The 18,874-nt window shown below is 34.3% G+C and overlaps 1 protein-coding gene across 12 annotated transcripts in view; it reads left to right on the top strand.

Moving 5' to 3' along the window:
• GPHN (gephyrin) overlaps positions 1-18,874 on the top strand; it is a 626,350-nt gene that overhangs the window by 296,794 nt on the left and 310,682 nt on the right. For all 12 annotated transcript variants that reach the window (XM_067732935.1, XM_067732912.1, XM_067732903.1 and 9 more), the window contains one exon: positions 5,891-5,985. In XM_067732935.1, coding sequence (XP_067589036.1) covers positions 5,891-5,985 — 95 coding nt within the window. The remainder of the gene's footprint in view (positions 1-5,890; positions 5,986-18,874) is intronic.

The raw sequence follows: 18,874 nt of genomic DNA, 5'->3' as shown, positions 1-18,874 counted from the left end.
TCCCTGATTTTTTGTTTGATAATTTGACTACCAATATTTAGATAAATGAGGAAAATAATATGAAAAAGTACTCACTGGGTAAAGAAATTATAAAACTTTGGAGTACTCACTGCTATACATATACTCAACTTGGTTATTTAATAAGGGTTGAGATGAACAATGGAAACAGTAGACTCTTCACTCAACATCTCATGCTCACTGCAGAGTACATGTTCGTTGAATGGAATGGACGATGAAATTGCCTGGAGTACTTAAATTTTTATTTTTATTTTTTTGTTTCTTTCTCTATAATTATACTGTCTCCTTTGATCTTTCATTATAACCAGATCTTACTTAAATATTGTACCACTTTAACTGAAAAACAAAATGGAGTATCTCCATTTTGAAAAGCTTTCTGCTTCTTCCAAGAGTGGAAAAAGATGTAAATATTTAAGAAGGCTAAAGCTCCAAGGAAGAGAAATACATTACCAGTGCATTCATAACTCTCAAATTAAACTGGAATAACTATTTTCATTACTTAGTTGCAGCTTCTTCTTTGTAGCAGTAGTTTTTAACCACTTAGTCACACTGTTACGATACAATGACATGATTAGTTGAAAGGTGTTTGTAATTAGTAATATAAAATTAACAAAATCTGTATATGAATGTTTTTAATCAAGTGGAATAAATTAAAGACTGCCCTTATAATACTGCGACTCTTACTTCCACTCTGCTCTGCTTCTTAAATGAGGAGAGAAAAGAGTAAATTTATAGCTGGTGTTCCTTGAACATCCCTATGAGTTAGTCATCTATGTAAATTTTATTCATCATGTATAGTCCTGAGAAAAAAATATATTAAAGATAGCTTCTCTGTACCATAGGATACATATAGAGACAAGATCTGAATTGTTTATTATAACCTTTTATTAAAGTGTAAAATAAAATTTATGTGTTTGAGTCAAGAAAATGTATTTGGCTGACGTTAATGGATAGAGTCAGGAAAGTTTGATTGGCTGGCATTAAACTGCCTATTTTTACCTAATTTATCTCCTCACTAGGTCTATATTTTGCTCTGATGAAGGATCCTCACATTTATTTCAATCTATTTTACAAAGTTGATTATAAGGTGATTATGAATATTAGAACAAGTTGTGTACATTATCATGAATCTACCTCATTCCTTCTATCTGCAGTCTGTTTTTCAAAGTGTAGTCCTCTGACCAGCATCACAAGCATAACCTGGAAACTTGTTAGATATGCAAAATTTGAGACCCTAGCCAGACATTCTGGATCAAAATCTCTGGGTATGCCCAGCAATCAGCATTTAACAAGGTTTCTAGGAGATCCTGATGCACACTAAAGTTTGAGAACCACTGCTGTAATCATATCCCACCTTGATAGCTTAACAAGGTTGTTAGTACCCATTAGATACTGTTTCAAAGATAGTCTTTGTTATTTAAGATTATTTAATCAGCAGAGGGCACTGTAGTAGTTGTTAGGAGGAAATTGTATTAAATCTACATGGTCAAGTAACAAGCATGTAAATATTAATGCATAAATTATACCTGTTAATAAAAATATGTCTATAAACATAAGTAAAAGCACTATACTAAGCGATTTTTCACCACCACCATGCATACAAGAAATTTCTGCACATTTACATTTAACTATTGTGTGTCCTGTGCATACTTAAATATCATTGACTTTTAGCAATAATGTTTTTTAAGGTAATTTTTCCTATGAAGGTTAAAAATGGACTTGAACCTCATTGACAATTTCCCTGGACTATAGAATCATTGTTTATGACACCCTTTTTTGCAACTTGAGTAGTCTTTGAAGCATCTTTCTGACTTTCATGTTATCTTCAAAGTGTCAAGGGTAAAAGAAAAAATCACAATAAGTGATTTTGCGTAGGAGATTGCAACCTTCAAAGTTTAGAAAAGAGTATAGCTAAATCCAATTAAACCTCATTATTTTGGAAACTACTAGTCCAAAAAAGGTTATATCTGAAGTAAGAATATAAATTTCTACTATTGCTCAAGGAAAAACAGAAGTTGGTAATCAAATTTAATAATTTATTTTAAAAATGTGGGAAACGGAATGAAACTAATTAAGAAAAAAGGATTTCAAACTTTTAATGGCATCTTTTTTTGCCATTGATTATGAATAGTCCATTGATAATGATTGCTTGTTATCTACTTGTTAACAAGTACTGATAACCTTCATTTATCTGTGCTTGTCATCCTAATGTATATGATTGAAGGAATAAAGCTACATTTGTTAAAACTACTCTTCTGTTTGGATTTTCTAGTAAGTTCGACAGATAGTTTTTTCTCATTTTATTCTAAACTAACTTTTATTCTCTTGCTCTTTGCCTTCTAGTTGAGCCTCTCCATTTACAGTTTACAGATGTTTTCACCCAGCTCTTGCCCTCCTGTCCATCTTCCAATTTCCATCTCGTTTGGCTGTTTCTTCCCTTTAGATACCATTATTTCAGTATTCTTCTTCCTGCCCCCAACTTGTCAATGTTCTTACATTTAGGTTCTTGCTCTCTGTTCTCTTTCCCCTCATCTTTGGTTCTCAACCACTGTTTCTAGGTTTGGTTTCTGGATTTTTGTATTATTTCTCTTCTTTAACTGGTATAATCAAAACTGCAAGGATGTAACAATTGGAAAGCAGAGGCATAGAGAAAATTGACATGTATTGAATACCTACTCTATGCTAGGTGATTTACTTACATCATTTAATTCTCATAAAATGTAGGTATGCTTTATTATTAGCTCCATTTTATTCATAAATACACTGAAGCTCAGAGAGATTAAATATTTTGTTCTAATTCACAGAGCTACTAAGTGACAAAGCCGGGTTTCAAGCCTATATGGGTTTATTTATTCACTCCTTTATTCAACAAATATTTATTGAGTGCACGTTCTGTATGTTGGACACTATGGTAGGTGCTTCAACAGATCCGGTCCTTACTCTCCAGACCTTAATTGTATGGTGGTATTGTCTGACTTCACAGATGGTGATCTTTTTGCTACACCAAACAGAAGAAGAGAAAATAAAAAGTAAATAGAATGGTTCTGATGTTTTATGGAAAAGATGTATTTGTTATAGATGTAAGAAAGACTATATTTGTGCATTATTTAGGAATATATAGCAAAAGGGTTGCTTTGTGTCTAGTCCTGGAGAGGGTCTCCCTCCTCACTCACCCCTGTCAACACCAATGCCTTGTAGTGGCATCACCACAATATATATTTTCCTCTTATGTTCTATGCTGTACAAGATTTATGTCTATAGGCCAACATTGTCTAGAAAGTCTTCAGAAAGAATTAACTGTCCTCCCTAAATTATGTTTGGAAAAAGATGAAGACCCCTGTGTAAGAATACATACATTCATTCATCCATCTATTATCCATATATTTACTAATACCCTAAAAAGTATTTAAGATGGTTTAGCCAAATACATAAAATATAACAGAACTTTTAATAAGATAAATATGGAAAATAGGGCAAGGAAAAATAAGATGAAATTGGGTTGTATTCAGTAAGCCTACTAAAAAATATTCATAAATTAGTCTCTCTTCTCAACGGTAACTTGATTCACAGTCATCATAATTTTAAAGACAAACTGGTATCACAGAAGTGTACCCCATTCCTAGTTGTAATACGTAAGAGGAAATTTCTCCTACAGGTCCTCCTAAAGAGGACCTCAGTACAGTGTGGTGAGCAATGTTCTCAAATACTCGCTAAAATAAATATGAGTTTCACTGAGCCATTTAATTGTATCCACCTGCATACCATAAAAGCAAAGTCCAGTAAAACAGTTCTTTTAAAAGTGGATGAGCCTTTTCAGGTAGATCACTGTGGTCTGGCCAAATCCGATGGTATATTTTAGAGGATCTCGAAAAATGAATGAATTACATTTCTTTTAGGTAATTCTCATATGTAATTTGTCAATTGAGTTTTTCATGTACTAGATAACAGTGAGTTTGCACACTCTTACAAGTTTTACTCACTACTGCAACATCATTGCATAGAATACCACCTAGTACATAGTAGGTGCTTAATAAGTATTTGTTGGATGGATGGATAAATGCTGTGCTTTGAAGTATGTAAGTGAAAGACTTCCTCTGTCACTTCTCTGTTGATATTTTCTTCCTTTGTCCTTAAATAACGTGTGCTACTATACTTTGGAGTATATCATCTTTATGTGGACCCTCAAATTCATTAAATGTCATGCATTGCTTAGGTGACTTTTTCAAACAGATAATGAAATAAATATTAACCCTATACAAAGAGCTGTTTTAAGATTGTTCTCAGTAACATCCCTTTGTTGATTTTTAGGGCTCTAAGATTTTAAGGTCCCTAAGAAGAAGTTGTAAACTTCAGTGAAGCAATTTTAACATGGAAATAGTGTTTCTTCTCAGGAGACCTCAAAATCATACCGGATTTATTAAATTTGGAAAACATGGGATAGATTATATATAACACTAGCTCAACAATTTTCAGCTATATATTGATATTTTAATGAAAGTAGTTAGCTCCCAAACTTAGAATTTAAGTATGTCCTTTTCTCCTTCCTGTTGGCCCCTTATTTTTAAAGCAGGTTTTATTGAAAAGCTTTATGGTAGTGTTAATTTTCCTTTAAAATTTCTGACATTGTTCAATATTGCATTATGCTGGGATTCAGTGAACCAGTAGATTACATCAATTCCAGTAATCCTTTATTCTATATAATTATAAGGGATTAACTAATTCATATGCATCTTAAAAGTTTATTTATAACATCAACTGGCATGTAACACATACTTGGTGCATTTTAACTGCTCTGCCCAGATTTCTTACTCTATGAAAATCTATTGAGCTATTACAACAATCTGAGGCTTCATTTTAAAGTTTAGGTTATTAGGCTAGATGAGATATTTACCAACCTAAATTTTGCCTAGAACAGTGATTTTTACTTAGGACGATCACTCGACTTCTAATGAAATATTGAACTATCGATCTTTCACTATATTTTTCCATAACTTACTTTTTATTTTGTCTTGCTTCTTACTTACTGTAATACTTTATTTTGCAAGCTTTCTTCCTGTGTTGCTCCCAGTTATTGTAACCTGCTACATATGTAGAAAGAGGATTAGAAATGGATTAAATCATGTGTTTCACTCCCAACTTTAGCCTAAAACATATCTTTACCATCACATTATGATAAATATATGCCTATTTTCATTGACCTTTAGAAAATGAAATTTTCTTGCCTCCTTCAGTACCTTATTCGAGGTTTAACCACACTTGTCTTAAGAATGCCCTATCTTAAAAGTTCTATTATATAGTTAAAGCCTATCACTTCATTAATTCTTTTTTAAAAACAATCAGTTCGTTTATATCGAAGATATGGAAATGGTAAATCTAGAGTTTTTCTTCTACCCAATTTATGGGGAAAGTTGACTCGATGATTTCTTGAGTTCCATTTATTATATCATAAAATCATAGAGCTAGGAGAGATACAAGGTGATCTTGGGTTTTTACGGACTAATTATTTCAAGAGTAATAGACAAAGAAAACTACCCAGATTTTTTATTCTGTGAAAATCTATTGAGCTCTTATAGCAATCTGAGGCTTAATTTTAAAATACAGGTTATTAGGCAAGATGAAATTTCTATTAAATACTTCTGAATTGTAAGGGATAAGAAAGGTCTGCTAATGTAAAAGCTCCCTTGATGTTCTGGTCCTCAGCTTTTATTCAGTGGTCCCAAAGAATTGAGTCTTGGTGCCTTAAAAAAATATTTGGAGAACTACTAAGTATGGTTTATAGATAGCATGATTTATAATTAAGTTAATTTTACTACTCTGCCGTCCTTATTTTTGGTTAATTTCACTCAGTCTGCTATTTAATCTTTAATTACAGGCCACAAAAGAAGTAATAGAACGGGAAGCGCCAGGGATGGCCCTGGCAATGCTGATGGGATCACTTAATGTTACACCTCTGGGCATGCTCTCTAGGTAAGAAAGTCACCAACATGTTGCAAAGAAAATTAATTCCATACCACTAATCACTACAATAGACTGATAAACCTAAGAAACTCCAGTCATACCACTTAATTTTGCCCCCCTTATTTCCCAGAGTTATGAGTCTCAGTATCCTGTCTAGTTAAATATTGGCCACAGTTTCTTTCAAGTTCTTTTTTTGTTTGTTTGTTTTTGCATATTGTGTTGAAACTTTTAGAAAATATTGTATTACTGCTAAAAGTTATCAATTATAACCCCAAGAAGAGTCCAGTTTATTAAGATGTAAAATATTCTTTTTTTGTGTGATTATAATCATCAATTAATTTCCCTTAGTTGTCATTAAATACTAATTTAGTAAAACTAAGAAGTAGAGTCTTTTTTAATAAGTTTTTACAAGTCAGTTTATAAATAGGCATGTTGATGTGTGGTCATGAAAAGAAGCTCAATCAATAATATATTACTAGTATATTAAATTAGTGTATTTAAAACTATGCCTTTGTTGACCTAGATGGTGACATCCATCCTCAGTTTGATGGTTTAGTTACTTATTTGTTATTATTTTAGCAATTCTTAGATTAAAATCCCCTTTAATGAGAACAACATACATCACTTACGTTAAAGACAGAAATATCAACTTAGTGAGAATCTGTTGATTTAATGACCATTGATTAATACAGTTGATTTCAGAGCAATCTAGAAAATATACAGCAACTTTATAATTGCAGGGTTTCACAATCATTATTTATAGCCATTTATTGATCCTGTGTGCAATATGAATATAAAAGTAAATATATCTATTGAATGCATAGAATATGAGTTATAATGCTCTTTCTGTTACTTAGACTAAGTTTGTATGCCACAAATGTCAGCCACTTGAAGCACAGCTACAGGGAAATGTGAATGGGTCATTAGTTAACTGTATTTTCTTTCCTGTTACAAATACTATATTATAACATTTCATTTTAATAAGAGCAAAAAAAGAACTAAAGTAGCTTGATAGAGATTTTGAATTTAAAAGTCCATGCTGGTCTTTAATGAACTCACATTGATTCTTTTACGCTGTTCTTTTTTTTTTTTTTTTTTTTTTTTGAGCAGCCTCAGCGGCCATGGCTCACAGGGCCAGCCGCTCCGTGGCATGTGGTATCTTCCCGGACCGGGGCACGAACCCGTGTCCCCTGTATCGGCAGGCAGACTGTCAACCACTGCGGCACCAGGGAAGCCCTATGCTGTTCTTTTTTTAACCCTTACTTATATTACCTGACTGTAGGAGATCAAAGGTCACATTTGGTCTCTTTTCTCTGTGGAATTAAGTAGTAGTCTTTGAACATAAAAGAACTCTTTCTTGGCATTCAAGGAATATAGTCAAGAAAGAATTAAACGTTACCTCTTGTTAATTATTTTATAATAAAAATCTAATTCAACAGACATAATAATACTCTATTTGCCAGGCCTTGCATTAACCATTAGGGATGTAAGTATGGAAAGAAAAGTAAGAAATGGTCCTTACCTTCAGGATCCCCAGTTTATCTGGAGAACTTGTTCCTTACAACTGCTAAGGTAACTCTTTAAATTGAATATAGCTTTCTTGATCTAATATAGAAATAACACTTTTGCCTTATTGAAAGATTTTTCTGGATTAATTTCTCCTCTCCCTTCTGAATCCACATAATTACTGAGCAGTAGACTGCTGAGTGAATGGGAAATAAGTTAGCAAGAGCTGATTTTAAGTATTTTGAAATAAGTCCATCATCTTTAGGCTGAAGGCTTTGAAAACTAAAGTGTACACAGCATAGTATACACAAGCAGATTCTATATACACATGGTATACACAGTCAGATTCTTCTGGCTTTTCTTTATGTTCATTACCTATTGAACTGAGAGTTTATTTACAAATTTGAAACAGAGATAGTAGTTGGCATGAGCTATGGAAAAGGGAATTGTGGACTATTTCCCTTAATGTTTATTTTTTGGTGCTTTTCAAATCGTTTAAAAAAAATGTTAAACAGCCATGATTAGATTGATGCTTCCTTTGTTTAGCATTTTTACCTTGTATGTACTTGGGGCTTTGTACATGCTTATATTATAACACGTGCTATATTGTAATTATTTACTTTCTTGTCTGTTTTACCTAATTTGTATAAAATCCAAATTTGTATTAAGAACAGCAGCTTTATCTTATTCATTTTATATCCTCAGCCCCAAAACAATTTCTGACACATAGTAGGTACTCAAAAAAATGTTTCTTGTTATGGTTCCTATTGATAACTCAGTGTTTCATCCTAGCTGTAATAGAATTTTTTTTCAAGGTTAAGTAATGCATCAAGTTGGTGCCTTGCCTTCCTATTTTTATCTCTAGAGAGCAGCATTAAATAAAAATAATTTTTTTAATTACTACATCTGTTTAAATGGTTTTCATCTGCTTGGTTAACTTAATATCTTCCAGTTTTCCAGTTTTTTTTTGTACAAGTAAGTTGGAAGATTGCATCAAGTAAAGGTTAAGAGTGTCATTTCTGAACTCGGACTGCTTGGGTTCTATTCTTGTTCTGTTACTAGTTACATAACATCGTTTTTTTCTCATCTCTATAATGAGGATGTTAGTAGTACCAGCCTTCTTGCATTAAGTAAACTAGCCCGCTTAAGTGCCCAGAACAGTTGATTCATAGTAAGTTTAAGTGTTGATCACTGTTGTGTTGTTATTTGTTCAGAATTCTAGTTCTTAGAGCAAGTCTGCTGGCAGAACCTTTTAATGCTTTCCTTCATCTGGAAATGTCTTTATCTTACCTTTATTTCTGAAGGATATTTTCACTAGATATAGAATTATGGATTGACAATTCTTTCCTTTCAGCATTTAAAAAAATGTTATTCTATTCTCTTCTGGCTCCATGGTTCCTGTGGAGAAATCCACAGTCTTTTGAATTGATATTCCCTTATATGTATGATTTTTTTCTCTGGATGCTTTGAAGATATTTTTTCTTTATTTTTGATTTCAACAATTTGATTATTATGTATCTGGGTGTGGTTTTCTTTGAGTTTATCCTTTTGAGTTAAAGGAGCTTCTTGAATCTGTAAACTTATGTCTTTAACCAAATTTGGGAAATCTTTAGCTATTTTTCAGACTTTTCTTTTTCTGCACCAATCTCTTTCTCATTTTCTTCTGGTACTTTTGTGATATGGATTATACATCTTTTGATAACATGTCACAGGTTTCTGATGTTCACTTTTTTTATTCATTTTTACTCTATTCTTCAGATTGTTTTTATTAATCTATCTTCAAGTTCACTGACATTTTTCCTCTTTCATCTTTATTTTGCCTTTGAGCCTATCTAGTGAATTTTTAAAAATATTTGTTTACTTATTTATTTATTTGACTCCGTTGGGTCTTAGTTGCAGCATGCCGGATCTTCACTGAGGCATACAGGATCTTTCATTGCTACACATGGGTTCTTCATGGTGGCTCACGGGCTTCTCTCTAGTTGTGGTGTGTGGGTTTTCTCTTCTCTAGTTGTGACGTGGGCTCCAGAGCACATGGGCTCTGTAGTTTGCGGCACGCCGGCTCTCTCACTGAGGCGCGCGAGCTCAGTAGTTGTGGCACATGGGCTTAGTTGCCCAGCGGCATGTGGGATCTTAATTCCTCGACCAGGGATCAAACCCGCGTCCCCTGCATTGGAAGGCAGATTCTTTACCACTGGACCACCAGGGAGGTCCCTCCAGTGCATTTTAAAATTACAGATACAGTATTTTTTCAGTTCTAAAATTTCTATTCCGCTGCTTTTTTATGGTTCTATTTCTTTGCTAAGAATTTTTATCTTTCCATTTATTTCAAAAGGAGAATGGTTATAATAGCTGCTTAATATTATTTTTCTAACAATTCCAGTGTCTGAATCACCTTGGAGTTAACATCTGTTGATTTTTTCTGTGAGAAGTGCTCAGATTTTCCTGATTCTTTTCTGTGTTGAGTAATTTTGGATTGTACCCTGGACATTTTGAGTATTATCTTTTAAGACTCTGGACTCTGTTGAAATCCTCTGGAGAGAGTTAGTTAGTTAGTTAGTTAGTTAATTTGTTTCAGGAATCAAGCTGATTGGATTCAGATTGAAAATTCTGTCTCACCTTATGTGGATAGTGATTCAGCCTTTGCTATACTGTCTGGGTCTGCCCAGCACATGAACTATTCAGGAGTTAGCCTGAGATGTGGGCAGTGGAGTATATTTTACTTATGTTTTTAAAAGCCTTTCTTATAATTCTTTGAGTTTGTTACATGTGCTTAGCTCAGGAGTGAGCCTGGAACTTGTGTCAGTTCATTCGCAGAATTAAGGAATCCGCCTTCTCCAACTCTCTTCTCTCCAAGAATTTCCCTACACTCTTCACTTCCCAGTTAATACTCTATAAGAAATAGCTTCTGGCTAAAGGAACTGGAAATAGATGATATTTCTTGTAGAGTATTAATCCCCTGTGCTATTATGCAATTCCGCACAATTGGAACACCTTCAGGGCAAAGGCAAAAGAAAAGGAAAAAAAAAAAAATAACAGAGCTTCCTCTCACCCAAACTTTTACACTTTAGCCAGAGAGATAGGTCTTCTCACCGGGTTCTAGTGCTTGCACCATCACAATCGCAGTAGTACAGCTCTATAACTGGAATTAGCCCCCTTAAGGGTTATTGACTCAAGTTCTGACTTCAGTCCCCAGTTTGCCTGCTATTGTTTATGTTCAGAGTTCTCAGGTAGTCATTCTTTGATTTTCTGTTCTCAATAAGTAGGAGACAGAGCCATAGTTAAGGTTCTACAATGTTGGTCAACACCAACAGAAAAAGAGCTCTATTTTAAAAATCAGATCCCTGAGTTTATATCCTAGAATTTACTAGCATTTACTATCTATGTGACCTTGGGAAATTTACTCAGCTAGGTTTAGCACTTCCAGTCCCAGGAGCTAATTGAACTGCCCACAGAAATTCAGCATATAAGCTCCCTAAATCTGTAATTTATGCCCCACTCACTTTTTAAAGAGATCAAATACTTTTTTTTCTAAGCATCATTGACAGTAATAGAGCAACCACTGTGGTTACACATTGAGACATAATTTATCCTGGTTTTATTCTCAGTTCAGTCATTAACTTGATTTGTGATCTCTACGTAGTTTTTTAGTGCCTTCACATAGCTCATGGTAATGTTATGAGGTCCTATATAGATTAACTCACTAAGAATAACTATCATATGAATATCTAAATTCATAAAAAGAAAAAGTGATAAGGAGTTTTTAATTTTATAAAGAGATTTACCATCGTAATACTCCATAACGTATCTTTCAATTGTGTTTTACATATTCAGCTTATTTTTTTGTTACATAGAATTTTTCATAATATCTGTCTTATGAAATAGAAGATGAAGTCTCTAGTTAGTTTTTAATATATGAAGTAGGACTAATCTTTTTTTCTTACAGTTTGCCCTACTATCTACCATTATTACCAATTTGATCTCAGCTTCATCTAGTCAGTAACTGAACATAAACACTCAAACACATGCACTGTTATTGGGGAGGAGTAAACTTTTTCCATTCAGTGCCAAAAATGGTTTCATGCTAATATTGTTTAAAAGTTTTTTAAGGAAAAAAATACTGGATTTAAATTTTTATATCAGTGAATTGAATTATCCCTAGTATTATTTAATACATGTTAAAACAACATGGATCATTTAAAATAATAATTGACAATAACAGTATTGCCATCTTGAAGTGCTTCTATTTTTTAACCTAAAACCAAATATACTTAGCTTATAAAAGGCTGTAGAAGGGAGCTGGGCAGAAGACGATGGAGAGGAAGTACCAGTAATCCACTTCTTGACCTAGACAATAGTTGACTAACAGAATCTGATATAACAATTTTGGATATCTAGAGTGTATTTGAAGGCTTTCAGCTTCCAGGGGTAGGTTTAGTTGGTAAACTATGGTTAATTTTAGTCAATTTCAGCCCAAAATAATTGTAACTATACACTCCCCAGTCCCTCAACCCCATGGCAGGCAGCCACACTAACATGCTTGTGGGAGCCAGAGTGGGCAATTAGGACCTTGTCGTTCAAATATCAGGTTCTATTTGTGGATTACTGGTTTGATTATAGGGGTACGGACAAAGGCAGGTGGCTGCTGTTGTAACCCCCACCAATTGAAGTGACTTCAAGGGGAATTAAAGGGACAGTGCCTTTTTTTTTCCCTTTCTCTTTTACCCTTTTTGGGAGCCAGACATTTAAGGATTAGGACACTCAAGAGCAACCACATACATAAGGGAATTTAAAAAGCCATTGCACATGCCCAAAGAGGAATGCAGGCTCAGAAAAGACCTGAGTTGGCCTTAGGTTTACACCTCAGACTGATCCCAACACAGAGACACTCTACAACAATCAAAAATATAGCAAACCCTGCAGGGAGGGGGAGAATGTGATTTCCAGAATTACCACATTACAAGATTCAGATACCCAGTTTTCAACAATAACAACACAACACAAGATATAGAAAGAAACAGAGAAGTGTGGCCCATTAAAAGAAAAAAAAAAAATTGACAGAAAAGACTGACTAGGATGACCAGATGGTAAACTTACTAGACAGAGATTTTTAAAACAATTGTCTTAAAGATGCTCAAATTACTAAAGATGTGAACAAAATCAGGAAAATGATATGAGTAAAATGTAAACATAAGTAACAAGATAAAAAATAAAAAGGCAAAAAGAAATTCTGGAGTTGAAAAATACAACTGAAATAAAAATGTCACTAAAGGGATTCAGAACCAGTTTCAGTAAAAGGAATCAGCGAACTTCAAGATAGGGCTATTGAAATTATCAAGTCTGAGGAGCAGAAAGGAAAAAAATTGAATAAAAGTGAACAGAGCCTAAGAGACCTGTGGAACACCGTTAAGTTCTTGGTCTAACACCATTAGACCATGCTTTGTGAAAATCCCAGAAGGAGAAGAAAGAGAGAAAGCGGCAGAGGATTATTTGAAGAAATAATGGCTGAAAACTTCCCAAATTTCATGGAAGATATAAATCTGCAAATCCAAGATAAAAAACAAACTCCAGGGGCTTCCCTGGTGGCGCAGTGGTTGAGAGTCCGCCTGCCGATGCAGGGGACACGGGTTCGTGCCCTTGTCTGGGAAGATCCTACATGCCGTGGAGCGGCTGGGCCTGTGGGCCATGACTGCTGAGCCTGTGCGTCCAGAGCCTGTGCTCCGCAACAGGAGAGGCCACAACAGTGAGAGGCCTGCATACCGCAAAAAAAAAAAAAAAAAAAAAAAAAAAAACAATCAAACTCCAAATAGGATAAGCTGAAAGAAGCCCATATAATAATCAATCTGTCAGAAGCCAAAATCAGAGAATATTGAAAGCAGCAAGAGCAAAGACACTCATCATATACAAGAGATTCTCAAAAGATTTTAAGTTGATTTCTCATCAGAAACATTGGAGGCCAGAAGCAGGTATGGAAGTGAAACATTCAAAGTAATGAAAGGAGAATACTGTTAACCAAGAATTCTATAACTGGCAAGCCTGTCCCTCAAAAATGAAGGAGAGGGCTTCCCTGGTGGCACTGCAGTTAAGAATCCACCTGCCAATGCAGGGGACACAGGTTCAAGCCCTGGTCTGGGAAGATCCCACATGCCCACGAGCAACTGGGTCTGTGTGCCACAACTACTGAACCTGCACTCTATAGCTCACAAGCCACAACTACTGAGCCTGCATGCCACAACTACTGAAGCCCGCAAACCTAGAGCCTGTGCTCTGCAACAAGAGAAGCCACCACAGTGAGAAGCCCATGCACCGCTACTGCTCGCTGCAACTGGAGAAGGCCCACGTGCAGCAATGAAGACCCAATGCAGCCAAAACTATAAATAAATAAATAATTTTTTTTTAATGAAGGAAAAATTAAGACATCCCTAGTTAAACAAAAGCTGAGCAAGTTCATTACTATTACACTCAACCTACAAAATAGGCTAACAGGAGTTCTTCAGGTTGAAATAAAAGGACACTGTACAATAACTGAAAGCCTTGAGAGGAAATAAAAGATCTCTAATAAAGGTATAAATATGGACAAGTATAAAAACTAGTATTATTGAAATTTTGGTTTGTAATTCCACTTTTTATTTTCTTTATTTAAATTTTTGCAATTTAAATGCATAAGAAAATTATTAGTCAGTGTTTTGGAGCACACAATGTATAAAGATGTAATTTGTGACAACAATAACTGAAAGGGAATGAGATGGAGCAGTTTAGGAGGAGGGTTTTTATATGCTATTGAAGTTAAGCTGGTATACATGCAAATTATACTGTTAAATTTTAGAATGTTAAGTGCAATTTCTATGGTGACTACAAAGAAAATAGCTATAAAATATACACGAAAAGAAATGAGAAGGGAATTAAGATATTTCACTAAAAAAAACAACTAAACTCAAAAAGAGACACTAATATGGGATATGAGGAACAAAAAAAGCTATAAGGCATATAGAAAACAGTTAACAAAATGGCAAAAGTAAGTTCCACCTTATCAGTAATTACTTTAAATGTAAATGGATTAAGCTCTCCCGTGAAATAATACAGACTGGCACAATGGTTAGAAAAGCATAATCTGATGACATACTGTGAACAAGACTCTTGGTTTAGATCCAAAGACAGATATATTGAAAGTTAAAGGATGGAAAAGATATTCATGCAAATATTAACCAAAAGAGCTGGTTGACTATACGACTATCAGACTAAATAGACTTTAAATTTTAAAAGGTTAAATATCCTAAGTCAAAACAGGTTACAAGAGACAAAGATATTTATATAGTAATAAAAGTTTCAATTGAATAGGAAGATATAACAATGATAAGCATTTATATACTTAATAACGGACAAATAACAAAAATAGATGATGATGGAATTGAAGGAAGAAGTAGATGGTTCTGGGCTTCCGTGGAGGTGCAGTTGTTAAGAATCTGCCTGCCAATGCAGGGGACATGGGTTGGAGCCCTGGTCTGGGAAGATCCCACATGCCACAGAGCAGCCAAGCCCGTGTGCCACAGCTACTGAACCTGCGCTCTAGAGCCCATAAGCCACAACTGCTGAAGCCCTCGCACCTAGAGCCCATGGTCCGCAACAAGAGAAGCCTGTGCACCGCAATGAAGAGTTTCTGCTGCTCACCACAACTAGAGAAAGCCCGCACACAGCAACGAAGACCCAGTGCAGCCAAAAATAAATAAATAAATTTATTAAAATAAAGAAAAGAAATAGATGGTTCTTCAATAGTAGTTGGAGACTTCAATATCCTACTTTCAGTAATGGATAGAAAAGCCAAACAGAAGATAAGTAAGGAGATGTGAGTTGAGAAACACAATAAATCAGCTATCTCCAACAGGCATATAAAGAACATACCACCCAACAACAGTAGAATATACATTCTTCTGAAGTTCCCATGTGACATTTCCTATAATAAACCATATGTTATGCTGCAAAATAAGTCTCAATAGATTTAAACAGGTAAATGTCATCTGAAGTATATTCTCTGACCACAAAATGATGAAGTTAGAAATCAGTAACATCAGGGACTTCCCTGGCAGTCCAGTGATTAAGACTCCACACTTCCACTGTAGGTTCAATCCCTGATCAGGGAACTAAGTTCCCACATGCCATGCAATGTGGCCAAAAAAAAAAAACAAAACAAAACAGTAACATCAGGAAAATCCACAAATATGTGGAAATTAAACCAGTACACTCTTAAACAACCAACTGGTCAAAGAAGAAATCATGAGGGGAATTAGAATATATGAACAAATTTAAATGAAAACACAGACTACCAAAATTTCAGTGATTCATCAGAGAAAACAGTGCTAAGAGGGAAAGTTATAGCTGTAAATGCTTACATTAAAAAGGAAAGATCTCAAAAACAACCAGCTAACATTACAGCTTAAGGAACTAGAAAAAGAGTAATAAACCAAAGCCAAGACTAGCAGAAGGAAGAAAATAATAAAGATTAAAGCAGTGTTAAATAAAAGAGAAAGTGGAAAAACAATAGAGAAAATCAACTAAACCAAACATTGGTGCTTCAGAAAGATCAACAGAATTGAAAACTTTTAGCTATATTGACTAAGAAAAAAAAGAGGTATGACTCCAGTTAATAAACTTAGAAACAAAAGAAGGGATTACTACCAATTCTACAGAAACAAAAAGGACTATAAGAGAGTACTATAAACAATTGTATGTGTATGTCTAACCTAGATAAAATGGACCAATTCCTACAAACACAAAACCTACCCAGATGAATCACATAAAAGTAGAAAATTCAAGTAGATCTGTAACTAATAAGATTTATTCAGTAATCAAAAATCTACCTACAAATCAAACGCCTTTACCAGATGACTTCCCTGGAGAATTCTCCCAAACATTTAAAGAAAAACAGACACCAGGTCTTCTTAAACTCTTCCCAAAAACTGAAGAGAAGGGAACACTTCCTAACTAATTCTGTGAAGCCAACATTGCCTGCAGATCAAAGACAAAGAGCTGCAAGAAAAGAGAACTACAGACCAATATCCTTTAGGAACATTGATGCAAAAAAATCTTCAACAAAATACAACCAAATTCATATCAAAAAGATTATACACCATGATCAAGAGGGATTTATTCATAGAATGCGAGGGTAGCTGAACATACAAAAGCAGTCAATGTGGTAAACTACAGTAGCCGAATAAAGGAAAAAAAAATCTTCTCAATTGATGCAGAAAAATCATTTGACAGAATTCAGCATGTTTTCATGTAAATGACCCTCAACAAGCTGGGAATAGAAGGAAACTATCTTTAAATAAATAAATAAACAAACAAACACAGAGCTAATGTCATGCTCAGTGTTGAAAGAGGAAGCTTTTCCTCTAAAGCAGGAACAAGTCCAGGATGCTTCCTTTTGCCACTGTCATTAAACATACCACTGGAAGTTGTAACCAAAGCATTAGGCAAGAAAATGAAATAAAAGATATCCAAACTGGGAAAGGATAAGGAAATTTGTTTCTGTTTGATATGATCTTATAAGTAGAAAACCCTAAAGATTCCACCCCCCCCAAAAAAAATCTAATAGGACTAATAAATGTATTCAGCACAGTTGAAGATATATAATTAACATGCAAAAATCAGTTGTGTTTCTATACACTAACAGTGAACAATGCAAAAGAAATTATGAAAACAATTCCATTTACAATAGCATCAAAAAAATAAAATACTGTGTAATTGATCAAGGAAGTGAAACACTTGTACACTAAAAACTATAAAACTTTGCTGAAAGAAATTAAAGAAGGCATAGATAAATGGAAATACACTCAAGTTTATGGATTGGAAGACTTAATATTGTTAAGATATTAATATTGCCCAAGGCAGTCTGCAGATTTAATTCAATCCCTATCAAAGCACAGCAATATTGTTTTGCAGAAATAAAAAAAATCTATTCTAAAGGGACCCTAAATAGCCAAAACAATCTTGAAAAAACCTCAGCAAAATAGGAGGACTCACACTCCCTGATATCAAACTTACTACAAAGCTACAATAATCTAAATAGTAGTAGTGGGAAAAAAACAAAAAACAGTGGTAGTGGCATTAAGTCTGACTTCTAGTCCAATGAAATAAAACAGAAAAAACAGAAATAAGCCTTTGCATATAGGGTCAAATGATTTTTAAGAAGGGTGCCAAGAGGAAAAAACAGTCTTCAGAAAGAAATGGTAATGGAAAAATTGGATATCCACATGCAAAAGAATGAAATTGGACACTTATACCATATGCTAAAATTAACTCAAAATAGATCAAGACCTAAATATGAGAGCTAAAATTATAAAATTCATGGAAGAAAACTTTGGGGAAAAGCTTCATGACATTAGATTTGGTAGCATTTTATTGAATATGACACTAAGCGTACAGGCAACAAAAGGAGAACTCGATAAACTGGATTTCATCAACATTGAAATCTTTGTGCCTCAAAGGACACTATCAACAAAGTAAAATGGCAACCACCAAATGGGAGAAAATATTTGCAAATCATATACCTGGTAAATGTTTAATATCCAGAATATATGAAGAACTTCAACCCAGAAGCAAAGCAACCCAATTTTAAAATGGGCATGTTTATCTAAGCAATGGACAGAAGTAAATTTTCTCTGGAAGAATTCTACTTCAACCTAGATCTCAAAGATTTCTCACAGATAAAGTTCTAACAAAATTAGCAGGTCACACATACAGAATAAAAGTTGACAAAAAAACATAAGAATCAAGGCATACTACGGAATGAGAGACTACAGTTGGATCCTGAAAGACTTAAAATCCTGGTATTATCAGAAGAATAAAAATAAATAAATGTAATATATTTAGAGAACTAAAAAAGAAGCTTGAAAATTATATATGAGGAACAAATAGTTTGAAAAAGAACTAAATATGCATTTAGTTATGTAAAATATAATAATGAGTGTTTAAGAACTTAATAGATGTATTAGATTGCAGATTATATAGAATTGAAGAGAGAATTGGGGAACCAAATAAAACTATTTGAAGAAATTATCCAGAATGCAGCTCAGATTGACAGAAACATAAAAATGGATGAAAAGTTAAGCATGGAAGATAGAGTTAGAAAATATAAAATATACATAGAGTTCAGAAGGAGATAATAGAGAATGAAGGAAAGGAAATGGTTGAAATATAATACCAAAAGTAATCTCAAAATCTTGAAAGACATCAATCTGCAGATTTGGGAATCCAAACATATATTTAGCAGGATGAATAAAAAGGAATCTTTGGGCTTCCCTGGTGGCGCAGTGGTTGAGAGTCCGCCTGCCGATGCAGGGGACGCGGGTTCGTGCCCCAGTCCGGGAAGATCCCACGTGCCACGGAGCGGCTG

This window comes from Pseudorca crassidens, chromosome 1 (assembly GCF_039906515.1).
Source record: "Pseudorca crassidens isolate mPseCra1 chromosome 1, mPseCra1.hap1, whole genome shotgun sequence".
Lineage (NCBI taxonomy): Eukaryota > Metazoa > Chordata > Mammalia > Artiodactyla > Delphinidae > Pseudorca > Pseudorca crassidens.
Note: the sequence above shows the minus strand (reverse complement) of the source record. Positions and strands in the feature narration are given on the sequence as shown.